General features: G+C 42.8%; 1 protein-coding gene across 2 annotated transcripts; it reads right to left on the bottom strand.

Moving 5' to 3' along the window:
- Positions 1-520: 520 nt before the first annotated feature.
- On the bottom strand, positions 521-25,327 carry LOC104925999 (importin-13-like). Of its 2 annotated transcripts, XM_027290058.1 has the most exons (23): positions 25,097-25,320; positions 24,614-24,708; positions 18,339-18,464; positions 17,884-18,240; positions 17,344-17,597; positions 14,255-14,395; positions 13,272-13,413; positions 12,578-12,744; positions 12,166-12,286; positions 11,671-11,818; positions 11,363-11,544; positions 11,120-11,146; positions 10,775-10,909; positions 9,156-9,308; positions 8,759-8,839; positions 8,521-8,658; positions 7,304-7,400; positions 5,320-5,372; positions 3,687-3,753; positions 3,451-3,509; positions 3,255-3,344; positions 2,920-3,101; positions 521-2,824 (listed from the first exon to the last, which is right to left on the bottom strand). In XM_027290058.1, the coding sequence occupies exons 2-23, from the start codon at positions 24,680-24,682 to the stop codon at positions 2,728-2,730; spliced, it is 2,886 nt and encodes a 961-aa protein (XP_027145859.1). In that variant the 5' UTR covers positions 24,683-24,708; positions 25,097-25,320; the 3' UTR covers positions 521-2,727. The 2 variants fall into 2 exon arrangements, 1 of the variants encoding a protein (XP_027145859.1); XR_003464031.1 differs by lacking the exons at positions 521-2,824; positions 2,920-3,101; positions 5,320-5,372 and having other exon boundaries at positions 3,262-3,344; positions 24,614-24,706; positions 25,096-25,327.
- Positions 25,328-26,596: the final 1,269 nt, after the last annotated feature.

The raw sequence follows: 26,596 nt of genomic DNA, 5'->3' as shown, positions 1-26,596 counted from the left end.
GAGGATGAGGATAAAGGGCTTTCAGATTGGATTTGCCTGGAAAGACTAACTTGAAGGTGTGGGAAGCAAACATAAATATGATTAAAGATGGAAATGTAGGCTTTATCTGAAAGGTAACTGTAAATAATGTTGGGAAAATGCTTCATTTTATTTGTATTATGTATTATATTGGTGCTGGATGTTATGACAAAAAAAAAGAAAAGACAATATTTAAAAAGGTTTTAGAGATTTTCTTTTGGTTTCTTTGCAGGTTCACCTGGACAAATAACTTTAATATTTATAAAGTCCTGGTTACAACCCTGATGATAAGGAAATGTATTATTACACTCCAGATCCAAACTGCCTGGATGTAGCTCAATAAAAGGCAATAACAGTTTTTTCTTCCTCGTTTCTTGAACCTCTTCCACTCTGGTACTTGTGTTAATTGTTTCAGAGATGTTCTAAAAATATCTGCTGTCTTTGATGGAAGCGCTGACGAAAAGGACGACATGCTACTCCCACACACAGAAGAGTCAGAAGCTGCACTCTTAGATATATTTAATAAATTAAAGCCAAGGTACAAAAAAAACAATGTACATTTCATACCTCCCTCCCCTCCTCCGCCTACGACTCTTTCTATAAACTGTGACAAACGTTGTTTGAGTTTCCCACCTCAGAATGAGACCACAAGACAGACCGAGGATCAGCGTCGAACGCCCAATCATTCACTGTTCAGATCAGACCTGGAGACGGGAACGATTCCCGCTTCAGGTCTCAGTCTAAATCTTTCTGCAGCGTCTCACACACTGAATATGTTCATCCCCCTCTGAACCTCGAGCACCCTCCCCAACCCCCCCCCACAAAACACATACATGCTACATGTCTGCAGGCACCTCGGATAAGACAGAAGGATTAGACTGAGATAAAGTTTATCAGAGACCACAAAGTACATTTCGATGCTGAGCGTCGTTATGATGTGTCGACTGGTTTGTTCTGATTCACGAGACGAGTGTGTGTGTTTTGCAGCCGTCATATCACTTCACCAATAATGTCTGTGGCGTAAATGGATGAGCGCAGAAGGTCGCCGTTAATTCTTAGTTGCAAATGCTGAAAAAACTTTCTCAGAGATCTTTTGAACTCTCTAATCCTTCTTGGTCGTCTCCAAAGGCAAGTGACCAGATGGATGAAAAAGATTTGGGCTGGCTTCTCCACAAGCTTTTTTTTTTTTTGTCTTTTCTTGTTAGGAGCAGTGTCAATAACAGACAGATAGATAGATAGATGAGTCTGGTCAATGATTACCGCTGGCTGGCCATTCCAGAGGATAAGGAGGTTAAATAGATGTGTGTGATCGCCGGGTGAAGCAGCGGAGGTGAAATACTGAACATGCCTGGTCAGTCTGAATGAGTGCGGTGTGAAGAAATGAACGGGCTCTTTGTTTAAAAGATAGGAGGAAGTCATGGATGTGTACTGTAGGTCCAATATAAGTGCACTGAACAAGTGGAAAAAAGATACATCTGTGTGCACACACACACACACACACGCGCACACACACAACCTCTCATACATACATACTTACATACAAGTATGAACACACGCATACACCCAAATACACAGAAGTGTTCAGCAATAACTGTTAATATGCACAACTTGATTAATATTTTTGCACGATTACAGTGACTAAGCAGTCCGTCGTCAGGATTATGAATCCCTACAAACCCTCAGTTCCCTTCTCTGTTTTCCAACTTGTGCCTCTTTCTCACTGCCAGCTACTATAATTCCTTTTTCCTCCCCTCCAGCCTTCAGTCTAAGGCAGTCCTGCTTTTACCTAAGGGGACCAAATGCATAAACACCACTCCCTACGAGCCGAGGAGACTGCAGTATGACTCTGTGGGACTGTATGTACATGAGGTACAGCCTTGTACGCGAGACGACGGGGCAAAGACTAGTCCAGTTATGTGTTGTTGTTTTTTTTAAAAATCGGTTTTCTTTCTCCACTCATGCCCTGCAAAAAGGCATATATAACAAAATAAGTTCACAAAACATGATCATTTGGCAAATGTAGAGATCACAGGGGCATGAGTGGGAGTAAATATTATGGTATTAACTGTAATTTTTCCTGCAGAATCTCCTCCTGACATTGGGCCTTCCTCTCTTCCCGTTAGCAGCAGCAGGACTGACAAACCACCGTCTTTCTATATGTGTATACATATACATTTATATAATTAATTAGATTTATTTTGAAAAATAATGTCAAGTAGCTACGTACGATACCACTACCATTTCATTAATGGATGCTAATCACCAGGAAACAGCCTAGGAACCACGGGAAGATCTAGAAAGGCAGAACAAGACGGAGATAGAAGGAGGCGTGAGGCAGCATGCTGGGAGTGCTGCTCAAAGCTCTTCCACAGAAAAGACCTTTAAATAAGAGGAGAGAGAGAGAGAGATAGAAGGAGAGAGAGAGAGAGACAATCAATCTTATAACAGAAAAAATAATAAATCGGAGCAGAGAGGACAGCCTCCCTAAAGCCACCAGGGATTTAATGTTTGTCCATTAATCTGATGGCAGGTCTGTGCTGGAATGGTTCCATGTCTTGTCCTGCGTCGGGGCCGGTTATCGTTACAATCATTTCATGATATCTTCACTGATGGGGGGGGTTTCTTAGTGAGAACTGTATTGTTGTGGCATCCAGCTGTTTTGCGCTGAGGGCAGAGGTCACGGTGAGGTGAGAGTTCGAGGGTAGAGTTTCAGTATTCAGCGGCGTACTCTGTACCGTGGAGCCCTCTGCACAGTAGCGTGAACTCCTTCACTATGTCCTTCACCCTCCTCTTGTTCACTCGTTCTCTGTGCGACAGGAGAGGACAAATACGTACAGTTACATATTATGAATGGACTCATTTGCCAAGAAAGCGTGTAAACTAAACGTCCAGCAGTGTTACCTGAGTATCTGATTTGAGAAGTTGTCTTTCTGTTCGGTCGTGACCCGCGATGACGGGAACCCCGGAGGCTGCAGCGCATCCTTCAACCACATAGCGAGCAGAGAAAAGCAGTGCTTGTTTAGACAGAAAAGCACTTCTGCAAACTGGTCCATCAAGTTTCGAGACGCTCCGCCGCCGATGCCCTGGAGAGAGTGCGACAACGGGGACTTAATTACAATAAGACAGGAAGACAGGAAGTGATAGCGCAGCCAAATGCAGCATTAGAGAAATGATGAAACTTCACTTAAATGATGAAACTCGTGTGCGGTCTGACATGTGTGTGTGGTGCTTCTCACCTCCAGCACGGCCTGGATCAACAACTTTCCATCCTCCTGCACCACTCTGGCCAGTGGAGGCACATCTGAGCAGTGCGGTAACAGCTCAGTCTGCGGCAGAAACACAGAGACCATCAGCTCATTTAAATCCTCATTTAGTAACATGCATATTCTTGCAAGGTTTGAAATTGCGTGTGCGTGGTGTGTGCGCGCTCACAAAGAACAAGCACGTCGACTTGACTGTCGGAGCCTCTGGGAATTTGAGCGACAAAACTCCTAGAAGTAGGAAAGGGAGTCAGAAACATGAATGAAACTACTGGAGGATGCCGTCAAACATTTACAGTCTGTACTTTGCACTGACAGGCACATATTTCACATGGAACTGTAGCAATAACACCCAGAACAGTTTGCAGTTTGCTGTGCGTGTTTGTGTACACAATGTGCAAAACTTACCACAGTGGAACACTGCTTTCACGTCAAGACTCTCAGACAAGAACAAATCGGGCTTCCGTTTGAGGGCCTAAGAGGCAGATAAAGGCATTAAACTGAGTACGTTTCTGTCCGCCCGACCCAATCGGCACTGCTTCACCACATTCCACTGCATAAGCTCCTTCAAAATACTGCTATCAACAATACCCGCTCAGCCTGGTAGCCGGATCTGACAGCAACACAGGACTGAGAACAGATCTGCCTACCAGGCTATAGTACTCTCTCTCCATCTGTTTAGGAAAAATTATATCCAAACTCATACAGAGATCCTCCAATGCAGAACTCAGCAGGTATAACAAACAAATTGCAAAAACTCAAACTTTGAAATCATTGGAAACTTAAGTCAAACTAAAGGCAATGATGGTTTTGTTTCTCAAAAATCAATTATATTTGAAACATTACTTTTCCTTGTTTTTGGTTGACTGGATTGAATATGCAACAGAAGTGTGTAAGTAATTAACATGTGCAGATAAAGAGAAATACAACTCATCTCGTAATAATGAACTCATTCAGGATGGAGGAGAGGAGAGAGGGAGAGAGGGAGAGGGAGAGAGATGAAGGTCAGATCTATCCAAAGATAGAAAACAAAAGGAAGAAGAATGAAGACGGAAGACAAAAATATAAAACTGAAGAGCCATCAGCCAATTTGTCTGAACTGATTAATATTAGTTGAATATTAATTCATTTGGGCTTTGATTGGCTCTGGGCTGGAATGACTTCAGAGGAGGACCGGGCTCAGAGACTAACCAGTCACCTGGGACCACGATGCGGATACTGACGCCGTTACATCATCTTACCAAGAGCGCTGCATCATCTGAAATACTTCTGATGTTTATCCAAAAATCAAACATGGCCTCATGTTGACTTTACAGAAAAAAGGGGGGAAAAGATTTAGCAAAAATCTTTGAGCTTAAAATGGCGGATTTGCATATTTTCACAAGGCCAAACGCACAAGTGCTCATTTTTCTATCTTCAAAGCCTTTTGAGCCGTATAATAGAGCAATGTGATTATTAATAGAGAGATTACATGTCTCTCAGTGACTCATGAGAATTTCCAGGCATGAAAAAAATGCACCATCATCTAGCAAAAGAAAAAAATACTTTTTGCCTTTCTAGCTACTTTGGAAACGCAAGGTCACCATTAAAATGTGACAGCATGTTTACAGAATATTAGTAACAATAATATTTCTTGTAATTTGTATCCTACGATAGCAGTGTGACATTTAGAAGCTATTCAAGATCCGTTAATTGCTGAGTTACTGAATACAGTGAAAGTAAGAATGATAAACACATGATATGAAGACTGATTTCTGTGGTTTCTGCAGATAAAATACATGTAATTTGTGTGGCGAGGTGACTGTTAGAATCAAAAGCGTTTGAGGAGAGACTTATGTCTCTTTTTCAAACTTTCTCCTCTCAGGTTTCATTCCTCTGCCTCGCCTATGTGATGGGACACCTTCGGGCCCAGTAACAAAGAACAGAAAAGAGGTAGAGAGGGAGAAGAAGAGGACAGAGAAACAGGGAAGAAATTAGAAAAAGAGAGAAAGAGAGAGAGAGAGAAACCCAAAGTGAATGAAATAAGAAACCAAAAACACACCTGAGCTTGGAGTTGCATAAATGAATCAACAATATCAGGATGATCCCTGGGTCCTAAAATATAATAAAGATGAAACTTAAGAAATCATAAGAGAATAAGAATAATATACAAACAGCAACTGAATAGATTCAACAGTCATGTGGAAATAAAAGAGAACTCAAAAATATTTCATTGAAATAATTCACACGTGAGTAAGGAACGAAGGGGAGAAAGGGGGAAAGGGGGGGCATATGAAGCTTTGGCAGAGTCTTGGAAGAACAGACCAACCAAAAACAAAAAACAGGCAGAAGACAAAGACATGGGTCTGTTTGGAGAGAAAAAAAGAAAGAAGTAACGAGAGAAAAAAGAACAAACCTAAAGAAACAAAAGTGGGTTTGGAGTGGGAACCCAGGAGGCACCTCTGTTACTGTTACAGTTTGGAGGGAAAGGGGCACCCGACCTGAATAAACCCCTTTTTACCTCCTTCCCACGAGGCACTGCGGGCATCAACATGTTCAAACAATAAGCAACACAGATCTCTGATTGAATAAAGTGCCTCGGGGGAGGAGGTTTGTGTAAAGGGTCCATTCAGAGCTGGTCAATAAGATCCCCTTTGCTTCAAAGGTGAACCCATAGCCATCAGTATGAATCACACTCAAAGATCAGGATAGGTTCTGATATCTCTACCTCCCTTATGCTGGACACAGACTACAGGACCTTTATATATATAATGCACAATTAAAAACACACGTTTCCTGGAGAAGCCTCTGGACTGAAGAATCCACATTCCTGACTTTCAAACATGGTTTTCTCCGATGGCTTAAGATTGATGTTGGAAGGACTCCAACAGCAAACTTGTAATGAAACAGAACAAACGTCTGTAGTAAGCGCCCAGCTTTAGCCGTTCCCAGACTCCAAACAAGTTTCCTGCTCAATACCCCCCTCCAGCCTTCATCCACACACACACACACACACATACAACCCCTGGAGAGAATACAGGGCTTATTCAGAGGGCTGTGATTGAAAGCCAGACTCTAATCCAAGCACAGCAGTGGCTGCAGCCATATTGAGCTGTCCCCGCCCTGCTATGTTACATGTCAGCCGACTGAATAAGCTAGTGGTCTCTGTGCTGTGACTGTATCCTGTACTGATACTGTCTACTGAAAGGCACCTGCTCAAAAAAAGAAAGAGTTTAGAGGCAGGAGGAGAGGCAGCCATCACTTCACCAGTCAAAGCAGGAAAGGAGGAGAGGAAAAGGGGGACAACACAAAGGGAAGGGGAGCGACACACAGAGCAACCCTAACCCAAGTGTAGTTCATGTCTTATGTTGAGTAAAAATCAGACCCTAGGTCTGGCCCTGGGGGATAATGCACATAAAGAAATGCCTGATCAACTTTAAACAGTTTACAAAATGAAAGTAATTTTCATGCAGCCCAAACACTGAAACAGTAAATCCAAATAAATTGATTAGAAAATGATGAAATAAGCAAATACTAGACTGATAAACGTAGAAAACATTAAAATAGTCTTAAAATGATTCAGTCAACAAACAGTCAATAACAAAGCGATAATTTGAGACTTTGTTACTTCAAAACATCGAGCTGTCAAACCACTCTGTGCTTCCACTTGAATTAATGAGTACTGAGAGCAAACGTTTAAAGGTCGACTGAGTCAAACGACCTCTAACCTGTCGTTATTTTTCTATTTGTGGCCGAGAGGCTGAGCCTGCAGCACTTCAGTCTTCACGCACAATTGCAGTTGGAAAGGGAGCATATCACCAGAATATACATGAACATATTTAACGACCTGTTTTCTTTTATTTTTTTACAAAACGTCTTTTACAGTTTCGCTCTTTTCACTTCACTACACCGTGAAATGATTTTGAAAAGCTGTGAAAATCAAACATGATCAGAAGCATTCAAAGAAAAGGTCTACTGGTGATTTGAACACACACATTTGATCATTTGATAGTATACACAGTCCCGACCCCTGCTGGACCCCCTACCTTGCTGGAAGATGGATAGTGTTACCGAGGTAACCAGCTCAAACAGAGCCTTGATGGGTGGGAAGTGGTCTGTCTCGCTGGCAAAGATATGCACCATCTGAAACAGCAGGACTTCACATCAGACACTCACCGTGTTTATTTGCATGCAAGAAAATTAAAAAAGGTTATAGGAAAGAAAAAAGGTTAAAACAGAGAACTGCAAAAAACAGATTATTTTACTATCAAATTTCTCCCAGACCCACGACCATATTTTTGAACTGAGGCTGTGAGTGTATTAGTAATATATAACACTCCAGCCTGCAGGGTTTACTTTTTTTTGTTTTTGTTGTTGTAGCATTTGGACTGACGGCGCAGTGAGAAAACAAGCTCTGTAGTGAGAGCGGCTTGTGGGAGAATGTGTCTGAATTTTACAAATAAACGACTGTTCAGCTGTGAAAACAGACTGATTTAGACTTTGTGATTTGATTTCCAGTTCAGTCCACTTTGGATTGACTTCATCTGACTGCAGACCCAGTGCTATCAATTGTAACGTATGTAAATGTAAACATGTAAAGAACACGTAAGAAACTGGGTTTCTTTAGCAGGTCTCAATCTACATGCCTTAACTCAACCTCAGTCAACTGTGTTTTCGGGATTTCTTGTAAAATTACAGAAATCAATTTGTTTACATAAAAACTAGCGAGTGTTTTGCTCACTAAACCTGCTCGGATTCAGTCATCTTTCCTTGGTTTATGTGTGTGAAAGTAGGCTACGCAGTTAAATTTCCCTTTTTGTCTGTATTTTGGATCAGAAGACTGCACAGGGTATTTTGAATTTCTTTTAAATATACCGGATTCTCATTACTGACTCCCGGGCAGCTCGAGCTGCTGTCAAAAATCAACCAGAGCGTAGAAGAGACGCACAAGCCAGTCTAGTCTAATTATATAATATATAATTATAAAGTACAGTTAGATTTATTATAGTTTGATTGGTAAAATGTGATAAAATCTTAAGTTTAAATGTATCAATTCATATTATGGCATATGTCAAACATACCTGGAAGAAATGTCTTTAGTTTATGAGGCCAAACAAATGACGCTTGATGGTTTAACCATAACTGACACTGTCGATACGAGTATCCTCATTTAACTTGGGCTCATTGGTGTGTAGCTGATTGGCTCATTCACAGCCTTTTCTGTCTGCGCATAACCACAAAGTATACTAATGTGTGTGTGTACCTGTCGTGTGAGGTCGAGGGCTGACGCCTGGGGAATCGTACTGTACATCTGCCCAAGCATCTCGCTCAGCTGAGACACCATGGGAGCAAAGTCGTGGAGCAGAGTCTTCACAGACTTCTCAAAGATGGCGCACACCGCCTGAGGGACGACATGAGATCATATGTACTGACACTGTCATCACATCTGATAATGTGGGCTGATTTCTTAGAAAGCAGAGGTCTGACAGCACGTTACTTACCTCGACAACCTGCGAGTCGTTGAGCCACTTACTGAGCACAGTCTGTATGAGAGCAAACACTTGCTGCAAAACCACCACCACCTGAAGAACACAAGAATAAATAGGAAGTTATAAACAAGCAGCAGCGTTTACACACTAATGCAAGCCTGTCAGCAGAATGACTAATGTCTATGGATGAGTGACAGGGCAATAATCACCCGTTAGCTCACCCCTCTAACAGTGGTGGATTCACTGTGTGTTCACAACTACCAAACTGCATTTTAAAATGGAGCATACTGTATGTTTATAATCAGTCGGTATCTATCATCCATAGATTCAGCCTGTTTCTTATAGTCAGTGCACTCGACCAAACACCCAACCCCACTTATCACAATGATGGCGGTGTGCGGTGACTGACTGGGTTTGGTCCAGGTGGAGGCGGGGTTGTTTTGACGGGTGGTGCTGAGCCGTCGGCTGACTCATCGTCCTGCTTGCTGATGTCGAGTGTGGTGAAGAGGTTGGACAGCAGCCCCAGGATGTGGATGATAGCTAATTTATTGGAGGGATTGGGCTGAAAGAAAGAAAGAAAGAAAGAAAGAAAGAAAGAAAGAAAGAAAGATTATTTCACTTGTTATTAAAAAACTTAAATCCACTGTTCAAAATAACTAAAATGTTTATGAAGACAAATAGACCTTAAAAGCTGAATATGCTACCAAAATTTTACTAAACATAATAAACAATTTTGCAAATGATTGTATAATAAATCACAGTTTTGTAAATTGAATACTTTTTATTCATAGTTTTTCAGTTGGTCTGAGGCAAAGTAAGCAGCATTTGTCATCATTATTTCTCAAATAAATAGAGCAAATAACAAGAGTTAATAATTAGCAGTACCTAATAAACAAAATGGGCTCGGGTATTTCAGCGATGCGGTGACAGAAAGAAGATAATGGCTCTTTCAAATACCACTTTTCTCACACATCACACATCAGCGTGGTGCACGACACCTCTCCCAGGTAAAATCATTAATTAGGATTTCACTGGCAGTGTTTAATCATCGTCTGTCTCCATGGTGATGCAACAGAGCCAAAAGACCGTGACGAGGAGTCTCATGACCACACCTCCCGTCTCTCCCCTCACAATGTCGCTACTCTTCCCCTATGACAGTCATCCTACAACAACAGCGGCATGTGCACATGATGCCAAACTAGGGTGATTTCATCAGTGTTTGTAATCAGCCCCATCAGTCATCACGGTCATTCACCTCTGATGTAACGTAACCCAAAGGTCTCCCCACTAGGTGCCACTATTTGTCCAGCTCCAGACACGCCACCTGATTTCCTAGTCTGATGTAATGCCGATACATCAAAAAGCTAGACAGAAAACAATAAGAGAGGGGAGGAAGTCGGCGACGATGGATGAGACAGTGTGTGACTGTGTGTGTTGTGTGAAGAGTGAGACAGGGACAGACAAACGGAGATAAATGAAAAGCTTCATCTAAGATGACATGTCTATTTACCCCACCCAAGGTCTTCACTGATTGTAGAACAAGGGATCAGGAGAAATTCGACTTTGTTCCACACACAGTAAACATTATTTCTAAGTAATACTGCCTCCACATTCACACCAACCAGCATGGCTGGATGTGCGAGTCTGACTCCAGGCTCTGCTGGACCTGACATTTAAACAGGGTGAAGAATTTTCTTTTGCATGACTGTGCGCATACACATGTAAAAGCATGACCTACTCGAAGTGTCTCTCTGTAGGCACTATTTTTTTTTCTTCTCTCTTGCTGTGGTGTGTGGGTGCGTGAGTGAGTGAGAGAAAGTGTGTCTTTTGCTACTTCCATGTGAGTCACTAACCCATGGTGCAGGGTCAAATCCAATCTGGTCCCGCAGAGAAATGTTCCACTGCAGTGACACCACACAGACACAAGGTCTGTTCTTATTGGCCAGTGTCCAACTGTGCCTGGTCTGTCTTTGTGCGTGTGTGTGTGTGTGTGTGTGTATACTGGCACATGTTGATCGATGTACGCACCGTCTCATCTGCTAGCTTCTCCAGTTGCTGAATGTAAGGGGTGATGAGCGAGTGAAGGTTTCTTAAGATGTCTTCCACAGGGAGAGCGGAGAGCAGGAAGCCGAGCGCTTGCATCAGCCACATACACTGACTTGTCTGCAAGAAAAAGATAATCGCAGGTTTGCCAATCAGTTTGGAGTCTGAAAGACCGCACGGAGATTTTCTCACAAAACATAACATGTCATCATTAGACTACAAGCTGCAAACGTTATGCAATTCTTTCACACTGTTCTTTATTTAAATGTCACTTCTGAACGGAGCGCCAAGACAAGAAGAGAGAGTGAATGTAGGAGAGCACACACTGACCTTGTGGATCTGCTTTATAAGCACCTCCTTTAGAGAAAAGAGAGAGTCAGGGTGAGGGTTTTATTCTTTTGAAAGCAGAAACAAAATCCACAATAACAAGTGAAGTGATTTCAAAGAGTGCATACTATTTTTGGAAAGCAGGACTAGACAAAACTCTGCGACATCGTTTTTTATATGGATTATTGGATCAATTGAAAAAAGCAATAGCGGGTTACAAAAGATGCAAAAGATGTGTACACGTACTTGAGACACAGCTACTATGTTGGTTGCGTAGGGTGGCAGGTCATATTTGCACTCCCTACAAATTTTCTTCAGCGTAGAAACAGAAGAAACAGAAAGGTCTGGGTTCCCCAAAGCCTGAAGCACCAAGGGCAAGACACTGCTGAGCATCACCGGGTGGTCAGCCAACCATTCAGCCAAAGCACCTAGTGGGAGATTTACAGTTTAGACACGGGAAACAATATGAGTGTTACTGGACTGGCAGCAGCAAACTAAACATTTGTTTGTTTGGGTTGAGATCATTTTAATCCATGTGACACTTCACGTCTCACCTATAGTGAACATCACTGTGTCTGCTAGTTGGACGTTGTTGATGCTGATTCTGGGGATGAGTCCTATCAGGCCTGGGATGACGTCAGAGTAATTCACATCTATCGTCTCCGCTATGGACTGGAAGCCGTACAGTAAAGCTTCTGTGTGCTGGAGAAGGAGGAAAAATTAGTTGATAATAAAATGGCATAAATAAAAAAAACTCAATTATTTTCACAGTGGAAGGTGAAAATAACCAAAATCAACATGAAAATGAGTCAAATGTCAATGTTAAATCATGCAAATAAGTGTTTTTAACTTATGTTACCGTTTCTTTATGTTTATTTTAATTTGAGAGTGCGAGAGACTTCATGCAAGCCAACACAAATAAACTACTAAAACTAAAAAACTGGTTTATTACATCTAGTGTGACAGAGTTTCAGTTCTGTGCAACACTCAAAGAAGAATACTCAATACTTCACATTTTCTCTTTACCCGTCTGTGTGTGCATCACCTACCTGCCATGATGTGGGCTGCTCCGCATTAGTCAACAGTCTCCCTAGTTTATCATACAGGTTACTCAGCAGCTCTGCTCCCAGCATCTCGTAAACGTACATGAGTGTGTCTGAGATATCAACCCTGAAGGACAGACATGCACAAACAGACATTTTTAGGGGGCACGCAATCTTGAAACCTTATCCATTAATCCATTTGCCTGACATGTTTTGCCCTCTCAGCTGTCAGTCCGGTGAGAGTTTATTAGAGAAAAACACACTCATATGCTGACCAATCACCCTGTCAGCGGGTAATTTCTAAAACACTTAGACTGTCACTGAAACACTTGCACACAACAGTGTGCAGTAGAAATTGGTTAGCACAATAGACAAAAACAGGGTTGGGCATACAACACACACACGCACACACACACACCTGTAGATCCTGAATTGCTCTTTCTCATCCGAGGACCAAGACGCGTACTCCTGGTCGGAGGGAAATTGGGCTTTATGTAGCAGAACATCCACTAGCTGGAAATATACTGGCCTGTAGACCTGCAGATACACTGCCTGCTTATCCGACTCGAATGACATTATTTCATCCTGAGGATGGAGTGAAAGAGAAAAAAAAACATAAAATTATTCATGCACTTTTCTAAATATAGGTAGCTGTTACAGTTCACAAAGTAAACTCAAGTAAATTTCACATTTTCCAGGATTTATCATTCATCACTGAGAAACAACAACCCATATATCAATTATCTAATATGAAACTGCACATTGTCTGCTTGCACAAGGCAAGAAATCAATTATTGTTGGATAAAATGGAAGACAAAATGCAAATGTTTTCAGACAAACTGTCATGTTTTATGATTTGAAAGCTACAGACAACGAGCAGGGAGTAGCAGATATCATTCAATCGGCATGTGCAGGGAGAGTTCATGTTTTTAAACAGTCTATTTAAAGATGTCTGTTTTAAGCAAGTGCCATTTCCAGACTACAATGAGCAAAGCTTTTTTTTTTGGTCTGATTTTGTGGAGCTAGAAAAGACAAAGTCAAACTACCACAGCATCACTTTAACATTATATTACAGAGAGTACAGGACGGGAGGAAATTTTTACATCCGTTACCTGTAGCGTATACCAGAAGGTGAGTGTGAGCGAGCTGGTGGTCTCGTTGACTGGGTAGTGGCCGGGGATGCCTGTACAAAACATGATCATGTTGACTAAAGCCAGGAAGCTCTGCCAGTGATCCACCTGCTCCAACAGAGTCCTGGACAGAGAGGTGGGTCAAGGGGAGAGAGAGAGAGAGAGGAAGAGAGAAAGGTGTAATTGGGCATCTGTCCATGGCACTTGGCACACAGGTAAACTAGCAACAGATATAATATAAGTGGAGACTGCACAGTGCACAGTGGACAGAATATTGCAATACTTCGGTGCAAAGCAGTGCACATCTCTGTCACGTCATGGCCACAAAGCTGTTTTGATCCGATCTACACGTGACTTCAAACCCAACCAGGAGCCTTTTGCCCGCCAGGTTTGGTCATCGTCCCCTGTTAATGTGCTTCTAAATGTGTGAATATGCTACATAGTTAAATGATTAACCTTTTGGCTGTTTTTAAGATTGGAAGTTTGCACGGGGTGTTATTAACATTGACTAGAACGGCCATGGTTAGCTCCGGTGGCTGTCGCACACGAAACACGTTGCATTCATGCTCGATGAAATTTAGCCGTAAGAAACTTTTTATATAGTAGTACTGTTGAGATTTGCTTAAAAACTAAAAAAGATATATATCTTTTGTTGTTGGATTGGCTTGAACACATTTTATATGTGTTGCTTTCAATGTCACTGTATTACAGAATTTTTTTATTCCATCCAAAAAATGATTCATTATTCAGTCATGTATGGAAATCAGTTTGGCAAAGATAAAAGGTACAAAACTGAATTTTTCCAAATCGAGGATCTCATCACAGAGGGGTTTATATGCTCTACAGAAGCCCCTTGTGGCAAATTTGTTATCTGATACTGGGCTATATGAATAAAAGTGACCGGACGTGACATGATAAAATCTCTACATTGATACAGGCCATCTGACAAACATCCTCTCACACACCTGGAGTGGTTTTCTCCCAGTGTAACGGCGATCCTGCAGATACCATGGCAGGCCTCCATATCTCCATTCTGAACAGCCTCTCTGAGCTGTTCCTGGAGAGCCAGCACTTGGGGAACCAGTTTCAGCAAAGTGTTCACGTATCTACAACCCATGGACACAGAAAAAGAAATGCCAGAATTGAAAGTTAGGAATACGGTTCAGTTAAAGTGCAGTGCAAGTGAGATGAGAATGACATGCAGAGCCAGACTGACTCACACCGCTCACAGCTAAGTTGATGTATTTATTGCTCCTTCTCAAGACAAGTGTTTGTTTCAAATCAAATCTCAGTTCTAGTCAGTCCAACCTCTGATCCAGCACACCCACCCTAAAAAACCCACACATCTACCAGGGACTAGAAAATCTATTCAAAGCTGCTGCTCAAAGCTGCGCTGCTGTCAGTTATTATTCTGTCTTCTTCCTGCTGTCTCAGTCATCTAAAATTCCCTCACTCTAAAAACACACACACATGTGCTGACACACACACGCACAAAAACTCGCATGGACACATCGTACACAAATACACTTGGCAAAACAGCCTCAGATGTGGTCATGTGAAAACATCAGACGACATCCTCCCGTCAGCCTTAATGACAGCAAGTGAAGGGGGTGACATTTGGAGATGAAGGGCGTGCGTGTGTGCGCCTGAATGTCACGGAGGAGATTTTGTGCACGTGTGTGTATGAATGCTATAAACGTAAACAGTACTACGTGTATGTCAGTCCCAGCGGGGGTTTTGTGGTATGCAGGAGGTGCTTCATCTTTCCTGAGAACATCAATACAAATGCAGGTCCAGGTCGATGAATATTCATCAATGACACATCAAGGTTGTGCGTCTTCAGCAACGTTTGAAAAGAAACAAATCAACCTGAAACCTGGAACTTATGTCTGCGACTAACTATTCTTTCAATCATCGATTCATCTGTTTTTTTCAGCTAACGAACTTTCAGTATCAAGTAATGAATCGTTTAACCCATAAAATGTACAAAAAACAGTTTTTGTCCAAACGACAGTCAGATCCTCAAAGCTTTCCAATTTACAGTGGCACTGAAACCCCCCCCTTTTCTATCGACTAATTGTTTCTGCATTAATATACTCGCTTATAGAACTGTACTGGCCAGAAAAATGACACTGATCCTCTTCATCCTCTGCTGTGCAGGTTAAACACATGTCTTACTCCGGCCCAGGAAAGCATTTGTTATTCAGGCACCCTTAAAAGCCAAAGAACCGGAACCGCTCCACCCTGCTGAGATGTGATGTGTATGAATCTAGCCTTCCTCTAATAAGCTCGTACCTGTCTGTGTGTGTGTGTGTGTGCGTTGGTCTACATAGTCTGTGTTTGTCTGCCTAAGTAACCCCTGCGAGAGCAGCGCTGGGACGTGCAATTTACTCATGAGTGAGTGACTGTGTGTGTGTGTGTGTGTGCGTTCATGCACTTAGAAGATCATTCATATTTAACAAGCAGCTTTGCAAATGCAGGTCATGCACTCTTCGTTTAGCAAAAGGGGACTTGGTGTGTATGTGATACAATTAAAAAAAGGCAGAATGGATTTGTGTCTTATAAAAGATGACATCCTATAGTTTCCTCTGAGACGGTCTGCTGCAGTTTCCTCTCTAACTCACGGTTGCCTGGCCTCTCCTCTTCTGCTCCCTGCCCTGCTGGTATACACTTTCTGCCTCCTTCCTGACTCCTCCTTTATTCTCTCCTTCCACTCCACTCCACCACACCACACCACACCACACCACGCCCCACCATCCCCCACCCCTGATCCCCTCTGCAATTACTGCAACACTCCGAGACAGGGGAAATGGGTTGCCTGGCAACAGGATGCAGCTGGACCAATAGCATCCCCCCAAATGAGTTGACTGTAATGTGTTTAAACAGAGGGAGAGAGAACAAGAGACAGGGAGGAGGGCTTGGTACTGATGGCGAGAGAAGGGAAAGGGGAAAGGAAGCGCACAAAGAAACTGAGGCAGAGAGGAAGAAAATATAAAATATATAGAAAAAACAGAGAGCTGAATCTATAGGTGGAACAAAAGGTGGGCTATGAGGATGGGAGGGGAAAAACATACCAGGTTTACTTATAGATTCATATCTTTTCCTCCTCTCTCATACACACAGATACTTCCATATAGGTAGACAACACAATGTTCTCATAGTCTGATAAAGACTGAGGCCCAGTGTGTCTCGAGAGACGCCTCTAATGAGAGTCAAGACTTTTGGGAGGACCTGACAAACACACCGGCAAACATGCAGAGCCGTGATCAGTGTGACACAACACAAGAGAAAGAAGGAGAGGAAAATGTAGGAATTTTAAAACGTGAAATTTAGTTTTGAACATTTGAAATTCAGAGAAAAAAAAATCAGATCACTAACATACTCGATTCTATAGGAGCCCGGCGACGCTCGCTGAGGCTGTTGTACCTGTAACTCATGCTACCTTTAATCGTCTCTCCGCCATCTGCTCAGCATAAATTGAGTGTGTTTAAACTGACTTGTCAGCAACAACTTCACAGATACGAGTCCCTCTTGTGTGAATAGCATTGCAGAGGTATGGAGGATGAAGTCTCTTATTCTTGCACACTTTCACACCTTCCTCTTCACTCCACCTCCTCCTCACAGTACCCTTACTTCTCTTTACATCGTCCCGTCAACCCCACCCACCCTCTCCCTCTCTCTCTCCCTCTAGGGGAGGGGTAATGGGTGCCTGCCATGTCTGAATCAACCAGGGCATGATGACATCTCTACCCAGCTCTGTAACCATAGCAACCCCAGCCAACCGAGAAATGTCGCTCTCCTCCCCCTGGCTGTCAACTTGCCCTGTATCAATCCCTCCCTCCTTCCTTCCTTCCCTCCTTTCCTTTCCCGATGCCCTTCCAGTGCCCATCCTCTCTGTTTCCTGCCCTTGGCTAATGCATCCTCCTTTTTTTTCCTCCTCTCTTCGCCCTCCATTTTCACTCCAGTGTAATTTCTCCACTCATAACCATCAAAACACACAGTATGTTATTTTTTCAGCCTTCTCCCGGGGTTGGCATGCAACATTTGTACACACCTTTGGGAGTCGGGCTGCGAGATGGCGTTGACTATAGCCTCCACCGCTGTGTCGAAGAGCTCTGGGTCAGGCAGTGCGCTGAAGCAGTCGTGCACCAGGCCTTCGCTCTCACTTAGGGGCACATCCAGCAGCACCCAGGATGACAGGCAGCGCAGTACGCGAGCTTTCACCGCCCCGGGGCTGTCCGTCCTTCGCAGCAGTTGCTGCAGTAAGGGACATACTGACCCCCACTCCCGGCCCAGGGCACCCCGAACCTATAGAGATGATGAAAACAGCGGTATGACTTCTGTGTGGTATGTTCCTCTGCTGTTCTATACTAGTGCCAATAAGACACTTTTTTTTTGTTTTATTGATATCTTACTCTTAAAATACAGTCAAATTGTGACTTTAATTCACAATTTGACAAAACATCTGTGCTACAGACACATTTCAGTAAGCTCTCAATCAGTAATGAGGTTTGATTCGGACTGATGAACACATCAAAATGAAAGAAAACCTTTGGACACATTCATCGTCTATACAGGTAGGAAAAAGACGTACCTGTCCCTTTCGGTACTGTGGCAGGCGACTGGTCTGGAACTCCTCAGGCAGGACGGTGAGCAGCTCCAGCAATGCCAGGCAGCGTGCCCGTCCATCCACCCCTCCCCCCTCCTCCTGGAACACCCGCACCATCTCTGCCACCGCGCCAGGCCAGGCCTCGGGCATTGTGTTGAGCGCCAGAGAGGCCAAGGCCACACATAGTCGGGTGAGCACCATCTTGGAGCCGGAGGAGAAGCAGGCAATCTGGGAGAACAGCTGGGTCTTCAGAGACTCATACTGGTCTGTGGGGATGTCGGACCAGTAGCGAGAGATCTTGGTGTGAAGTGCACTGGCACCAAAATACTGGATCTCTGGTACCTGTGAGAGATGATGAGGACGCAAATGACGCAAATGCTTTATTCTGTGAGTGTGTGTGTGTGTGTGTTCATGTGAGGGTTTGTATTTGTACACTGTACCTTATCTGGGCTCAGTAGGGCCCAGCAGAACTGCCAGGCCTGAGGCGAGACCTGAGCCTGCATTAGCCATTTCTGGGCCAGATTCTTGTTTTCTATATTGGGATCATAGTACAACTGATGGAGTGCCTGGAAATAAAGAATGACAAAAGAGAGAGAGTAAAAAAAAAAAGATTGAACAACTTCCATCTGAGAAATGTTTCCACAAATTCGCAACAGTGGGTGTCAGAGACGATGGACCAACCGAGAGGAGGAAAAATGCCGTCGTTTGAGCTCCTATTTGGAGGAAAGAACTGGTTACCTTGATGCTCTTTTCTCGCTCGCTCGCAAGCAAACACACAGTCGACAGTATTACCTCAAAAACCTGAACAACTGAGAAAGCAATGACCTGAAAATGGCACTGTCTGAAGCACAGCTCTGAGTAATTTGAGTACTTGAGTGCAGGGAGAACAAGGGGGAAGCAAGCCAAAGAGAAAAAGAGATAAAGGATGAGTGTGAGAGAGGGAAAAAAAAGAAGGGGGGGAAAGAGAGCATTAATTAAACAGACACCTCTAATCCCAGCAGTGCCAAAAGAGAGGTTTAGACACTACTCTGCAAAAATGCCTGCCTCTCTCTCCATCTCACACAATATATACAGACACACACATACACAGACAGACACACACATATACACAACATGTACGTGCTCACTGAAGTAAAACTGCTGCCAGCCAGCACTAAGTGTCTGACAAGCAACGCAGGGAAAAGAAAAATCTATTCAACGAGCTTCTGATCCTTGTCTTTACCCCTGAAGCCTGCTCGCATCAATTCCTCCACCAGCAGCCAATCTCTCCTCTTACTTCCTTCTCATTTCCCTCTCTCTCTGTTTGCCTAAAGTGTCCATCCAGTTTTATTCCTCATCCAGGTCTCCATCTTCATCTCAGTATTCTGCTAAAATTCATTAGGCTCTCGAATAAGGGCGGACAAGCACATTTTTGTAAAAGGAACCACCATGAGACACGGAGCACCATGATGTGATTGCAGCTGATGAACATCAATACAGAGTCAATGCCTACTGGAAGAGTCTCAGGTGGTGTTCTCTCCACGCCTGCCACCCCGCTACGCAATTATCTGTTACTGTATGAGGCTCTGAGCACGGTTGGCTGGATGTTAATGAGCTGATTGTTCGCAGAGAGTCAGGTGGCACTTGTACATATACGTGTGTAAGAGACAGCTATAGGTGCAGGTCGAGTATGTGAAGCATGTACTGTATGTCTATTCTGCATGTGGCTCTGACTTTTTGACTTGGTAGGTCTCTGTACTGCCTAAATCCTAAAAGCTGCCTACAAGAATAAGCTTCTGCACGACAGAAGTGATGAAATATGAATGTGCTATTGTGTTGCGCTGTCTGTGCATCATTATCATGCCTTCATCCTAGAAAAGCATGAGCGCTAGGATGTTTTTTTGTTAGTCAGCTCCACCCTACCCTTTCTGTGAACGAGACTGTGATATCGGAGTTCAAAGCAGTGGCAGATCATTACCGCGGACCACTGTGTGATCGCAGACCGCTCCTTATCCAAACCCAGCACCCTGTCGGAGCGCGTCTGTCCTCCGAGGTTGATTATCAAAGCGCAAGACACAAAACCAAAAATTTTGCTGCTTTAATCTTCTCACAAAGAACCGCCGCCTGTCTCCTCCTAGAAATCACGCCCAGCATGCTGCGGTTATTTCGACTAACTGTAATTGCCCATTATTAATCAGTTCTTTTTTCTTTTTTTTTTTTAAAAACCACACACACACACATGCTCAACCCTGGAAACTGCATTTGCAACTGCAGCAACTAATTGCGTCTACAGATGGTGGCAACCTGCCTGAACCACCTGGCTTCACCTGAGGATGGCGTGCTCTTGGCAGACACCGTCAAAGGTCATTAGCCTCCTCTATTGTCACTTTCCAACAGGAGGAGGGAGGGAGGATGAATGCAAGTCAAGAAATATGGCTCGGTTAGACAGATTCACCATCTGTTCTCACACATAACCGGGGATTTACTGGAGCTGATATCCACTTGTGTGTTCCTTACCATGCCCAGGAGAATAACTATATTGTAGGTCCTGAGCTGCGTTAACAAAGAGCAGAACAATACTTACTAACTACACACAACATCAAGGACAAACGTCTAGCAAGTCAATGAGGAAGAAGCCACTGTCTGCAAAAGATTATTTAATTACTATTCAAGTATTACCAAGTGGCAGGAAATGAAGATAAAGACAGGCAAAAGGGGCAACCTTCATTATGTTTTGGAAAGCATCACAGAAATATCTCCTCCCCCGCATGCTCATGAGTGCACGAGCCTACACACACACACACACACACACAGACACTCTTTGGACATGTCTTTGCACACTGTGATCACACACAGCAGGTAATGGCATCTCTCTGCCATAGCTTCAGTGTGTTTTCAAGCCATCTGTCCACTAGAGCTCAAGCTCACGCTCAAAGTCGCCACGGTGATGGGAGGGCAGTGTCGACGCTGTGCTGCAGAAGGCATCATCACACCGCTGACCCCATCGTGACACTGCGCTATAATTGTGAGAGGCAAAAACATGCAGGGGAATGATGATTAATGAGGGAACAAAGAAGAATAGTTTGTGTGCGCGGGTGGTTGTTGACAGCACACAGCCAAGACAGAAATTAAGACTACCATGTTGCCAATAGTGATAAAAAATCTCAGCACATGAACAGCAAACAAACCCTTATAGAGAGTGTACATGAACTATTTCCTTTTTCACCACATTATACAAAAGACTGCCTGCAGTCACTGAGTCAATGGATGTGATCCCTGCTACAATAAAAACTTAGGAAATAAAATAAAAATGTGTGTATCATGTAACCTACAGACAAAGACGCATGTTCCACCTTGAGCCTGCATATGTTTCTATCAATAGCTGAATGGTAATAGTGATCACGATCCCTCTTTTCCTTCTGAAAATATCCTCTCCGGACACCACAAAGCTACTCAATACATCGTGCGTCATTTCTCAGTGTCAATTTCCCCTGCTCTGTTCTCTAATGTGTTAGCTGGCAGGCTTTTAAATGCCACAAAACGATTTAATAAGAAGACCGCACTCGCTGTCACATACATGTACATCTTAAGACTGCCTCACTTTTCTTGAACACAGTTTTTAAAAGGCAGAGGTGCATGACAAGCCAAGATCTCGACAGCCACGTTGACCCAGTATTGTTTGCTGTGATTCTTTCTGGCGTTACAGCAGTTGTTTATCTTGTCTGTCGTCCTAACAGCACACTGTTTCACGGTAAATCTACAGCTCTGAAAAACCACTTGCTTGGACGGTGGTCGTATGCCAATTATAGTCCAGCGGAAATGTAAGGCAGTATATGCGACCATTCATTACACACACAAAGATACTGACAATGTGGCACTTTGTTTTTACAGACTCAAGATTGAACAAAGAGCTTTCTATTGGACACATACAAATGTTGGGCCAGGAACCATCATCTCCACCACCATGTATACAACAAGCGCACGCTCGCCACCATCCCACTGTACAACAGTGACAACTCTGCACTGTTGCTCTTTTTTTATAACGTTCCCACACATTTTCTATTTCAAACTTTCCCAGACTCAGATTTCCTTACTTCTGTTTCAGACATCTGAGTGCAAATAGTAAGATGTTTATTATGTCAACAAATGGCTTTAAAATCCAACATGATTGTTACATTCTGACTATGCTATCACGTTGTCAAATAATTAATAGCCAGAATATTGTAGCTAGGTACTGTATCAGTGTTCTTTCCAGGCTTTATATTTGAGATTGTCAGTCTGGCCCTCGGAAAACAGACTTTTATCTATTGTGGCTGTGTGTGGCTCCACACTATTTTCTTGTAACGTAATGAATAAATAATTGTATACTACTGTTGCCTTGTATGTGTAGCCTTGTTTATTCGCTGTCTCCATGGAAAAGATGATGAATGCAGCCGTAAAGGTTTCCTTAAGCAGATAGTCCACTCACTTTTATGATAACTACAAGACTGCATAACTAATAATAATATGAATTACTTGTGATGAAGTAATTTGGATGTGGACGTTCAGATTTGATGCTGTTAAAAGACTCTTTTGCATTCTGTGAAGTCGTGTGGCTGCCTGCTCCAAACGCCCAAAAAACAACAACATTCTGCTCGTATGATCAGTTTATTTCATTTTCATTAATAGTCTGGAAACGGTCAAAATTCAAATTCTGTCCTTTTCCTTTCTGCGTGGGAAACCTGTGTCTTTTTCGCTGTTTCACTCTGATCATCTTATGGAAAGTGCAATTTGACCTATACTTAATTGATGAACAGAACACACTACTGTGTGTGTGTGTGTGTGTGTGTGTGTGTGTGTGTGTGTGATGGTGGTGTGTATTCAGTTACCTGCTGTTGTGACCGGCAGAGAGGATAATACAATTACAGCTAAAAGCAACATCTGAGATTTTTCTAAAAGCATTAAGCTGATGCTCTGACACAGACACTAATATGATGCTTTTAGGTGCACACACAGATTGTAAAGAAACCTACTCTTATTCCTAGTGAGTGAACAGCGTCGTGCGGATTCCATAACTACAAATTCACTACAAATATGTCAATTCAGTCAGATTATCTAGAAGGAAATAATATAATAACAAATCAGTCTAAATATAATTGAATCACATCAGCTTTTCCAAACAAGTTCAGATTTAGTCATCACTACGAGATATATGCAAAACAATAGCTCATATTTTTAATATATCTGTGCATTGTGAGCTATATGGATGGGATACGGGTGGAAAATTTGCTGTAGTGCATGTTTATTTTTAATCTATCTATCTATCTATCTATCTATCTATCTATCTATCTATCTATCTATCTATCTATCTATCTATCTATACCACGTACATTTAATTTCAGGGTGTCTAGTTAGGAAGCGGTGACGGTGGTGGTGATACTTCAGATGTTGTTTGTCTGTTTCATCAGCTAATGAGATTACTGATGGCGCTGCACCACTCAGAGACGGCTGGCTGCTTTGACAGGATCCGAAAGTGGAACCTTAAATTGTACAAAACGAAAAAGATAAATAAAAAGTAGCGGATTTGTCCGATTTCTGAAGCAGATGAGTCTGAAGGTCAGAGTTCAGTGTATAAAAATATGCTGCGATGACATGGCAGACGACATTCCTGAACACTTTTTAATTTAAAACCGCTCACTGAATTCACTACGCTGACATTTAACCACTGCACTCATCTCCTGTTTCAGATAATCAAATGAAACGCTGAAAATATATCCGTCAGGAGGCTCGGGTTATTTTTTGATGACTATCAGGCACTATTTTTGCTCGCCTCGATTGTAGATGAGACACTTGACTAAATTTCGATCTAATAAAAACGTCCACGTAAATCTACAAGGCTGTGCATCAGTTCCTAACACGTCATAACAAATTATTTATGACGTTCCCACGTTAATTATACATTTACTTGCACTAGTGTTTTCTCTAACATTAAGTATCCGGTACAGTGACAGATTTGGACCACTTTCTTCACCTGTGGACCTGAAACACCAACTAATGAACAAGGAGATTAACCACAGAGAGACAGCACGTTGCTCATTGTTTGTTATTCTTCTTCCTCCCTTATTATACCGCCAGAAAGCACAGTATCAAGCCAAGCCAAGCCTTTTCCCCCCCTCCACAGGAATGTGCTTCCCTCCCCTTTAAACCTGCCTCTAATCATTTCTGTCGCATCGCCAACCTCCTCTCACCCCCACCTCTTTCTTTACTGGCACTGTCACAGACATCGACCCTGTCCCACCCCTCCTTCCTTCCCTCGCTCTCTCTCCCTCCTTCCTTCTCATCACATCGACTCTTGCTCTTCCACAGAAGCACCTTCCTCGCTCTCTCCATCCTCCCCATTGTCTCACCCCCCTTAACCAACCCACCCACCCATCCGAGTCAGCGGCCACCCAGCAGGGAGATTCATCACAGCAACCTGGCAGCCACAGTCAACACACACACACACACACACACACACTAATACATCCAATCCAACAGAGAAAAACGAGACTGAGACAGGCATTTTTCAATGACAGAGAAGGCGGGTTACAACCTGTTATTTACCCTTTATCAACACTCTCCATTCAATCAAGACTCATTTGCTTAATTCCTGTATGCAAACACATGAACATCTCTCCAGACTAAATCAGTGCTGTAAGAAGAAAGCTGATGGGATGATGACAAGTCTAAAAATAAATAAATAAAAATAAAAACTTACCTTCTCTACGTTTTCCACCGTGAAGTCCAGGGCGTCCGGTGTGGCTACTATCCTCCCCGGCGTGTCCATCTCTCTCTCTCCGCTGACCCGGAGCTGTCAAATAATCAAAAAAAAGAGGAGCAACACATTGAAGGAGCTGACAGCCACCGTTAAACTCCCCTTCACAAGACACCGTTACCTCCAATACACCTCCACAATAGCAGCCGGCAGTGTGTGAGTTAGGACAGGGGAAAAGCATCACAGGTTTAAAAATATAAAGATGACACGAGAGGCTAACCGGCGAGCTAACGTTAGCTCGCGACGCTAACCTCCGCCATAGGAAAACACTATAGCAACGGCTAGCGCCGCTAGGCTAACGAGCTAACGTAGCAACGCCAAAATGGGAGCAAGCGAGACGTATGTATTATCGTTTTCAGAGCATTTAAATAAAGCCGTCCCCGTGTATTATCTCTAGGCTGAGCAGAGGAGCAGCTTTTTCACACCTTTTTTTTCTGTCCTGCGACGGTTTGAGACGATGCTGGCAGCTCCCAGCCGCTTTTCTGCCTCTGCTCCGTCACCGGGAGCGTTTTCTCTCTGCTGCCTTCACGGCACGCTGGGAAATGTCGCAATTACAGCGTAACTGCTGGTCAACAACGTCAATTTAAAAAAAGCGATTTCTAAAGTTTCCACAGAGAATAGACAAATGCGGAGAGATTTGTGTTATTAGTATCTTTGTAAGTTGACCTGTTGTGTCCTTGTTGTTAAACTATGTAAGGATCTATTATTTTATGTTTCAGTTTCGTTTTGTCGGTTTTTTTACGCTCTTCGGTAATCTCGTACTTGAACGTTGCATTTCTCCCTTCTATTTACTGAAATGTTATGGTCATATTATAGATACAGCTGGTGTCGGGGGTAATAAATTCAATCCTATTCACAATGTTTCTCACTTGATGTGTGTGTATATATATATATATATATAAACAACCCCCGGGTCCTCTAATGTGTCTTAATTAATGAAAAAAACATACTGAAAATATCGAGGACGTTTCAAAACATGCAAAAATGTGAGAAAATATAAGATATTCATGCGTGTGTAGCCCTCCTCTTAAGGGAGAAATCACCTATCCGACCTATCTGTGTTGTGTTGTGTATTAGCTCCTATTTGTGTCCAATTGCACACACGCCTGACACACACACACACACACTGTATCCGAGCATTTTTTGTGGAAACACTAGTGTTTCTACACGTTGGATGTTCAGTAAAACTCACACAATACACAGGGTTAAAAGGACCCGTTCAATTATAATGCATGTAATTCGTATTTGTTTAAGGACTTGGTCGTTATAAGGAGTTAGCTGAGACCCTCACATCTAGAGCGGTGAATTGTACTAATACTAATACATGAATATTGCTACAGTTTTAGACAAGAAATATCTACAAATCAAGCCGGACCCTTCCAAACAACACATCTGACCATTCATCACACCTTCTCCAGGCCACTTATGCAGTATATAAAAATCAATGTATGCTTTATAGATTTCCACATTTCTCACCAAGCCAATTAATCTGATGTCTAAAAACAGCACATAGACCAGGAGGAAAAGTCACAACAGTCAGACGATACTGCTATATGAGCCCAAAATATATATCATCTATACCAAAGAATTAGCAGAGGAAATATAGCGCCACAAATAATTTTACATGTTGATGATGAATATTCTGCTTCAAAACAGGTTCAAGCCAGACAGAATATACCAGGTAATGCCCCCACTTCTCTTTTAAAGATAGTTCAGTTCTAACTCATTTTAAATTTGAGTTTCACAGGAACTTGGTGGCAATATAAAAAAAATCCATGTATGCTGTTGAAGATGATATCAATAGTGTCATATTCATTGGAACTACATCCTCCAGAGAAGTATTGTGACACATTTCAAATCTTCACACCATCTCACTTCTTTTTAACCATGTGTGTTTTTACCCTCGCTTCACGGGAATCAGCTGTA

Source organism: Larimichthys crocea, chromosome XVII, assembly GCF_000972845.2.
Source record: "Larimichthys crocea isolate SSNF chromosome XVII, L_crocea_2.0, whole genome shotgun sequence".
Classification (NCBI taxonomy): domain Eukaryota; kingdom Metazoa; phylum Chordata; class Actinopteri; family Sciaenidae; genus Larimichthys; species Larimichthys crocea.
Note: the sequence above shows the minus strand (reverse complement) of the source record. Positions and strands in the feature narration are given on the sequence as shown.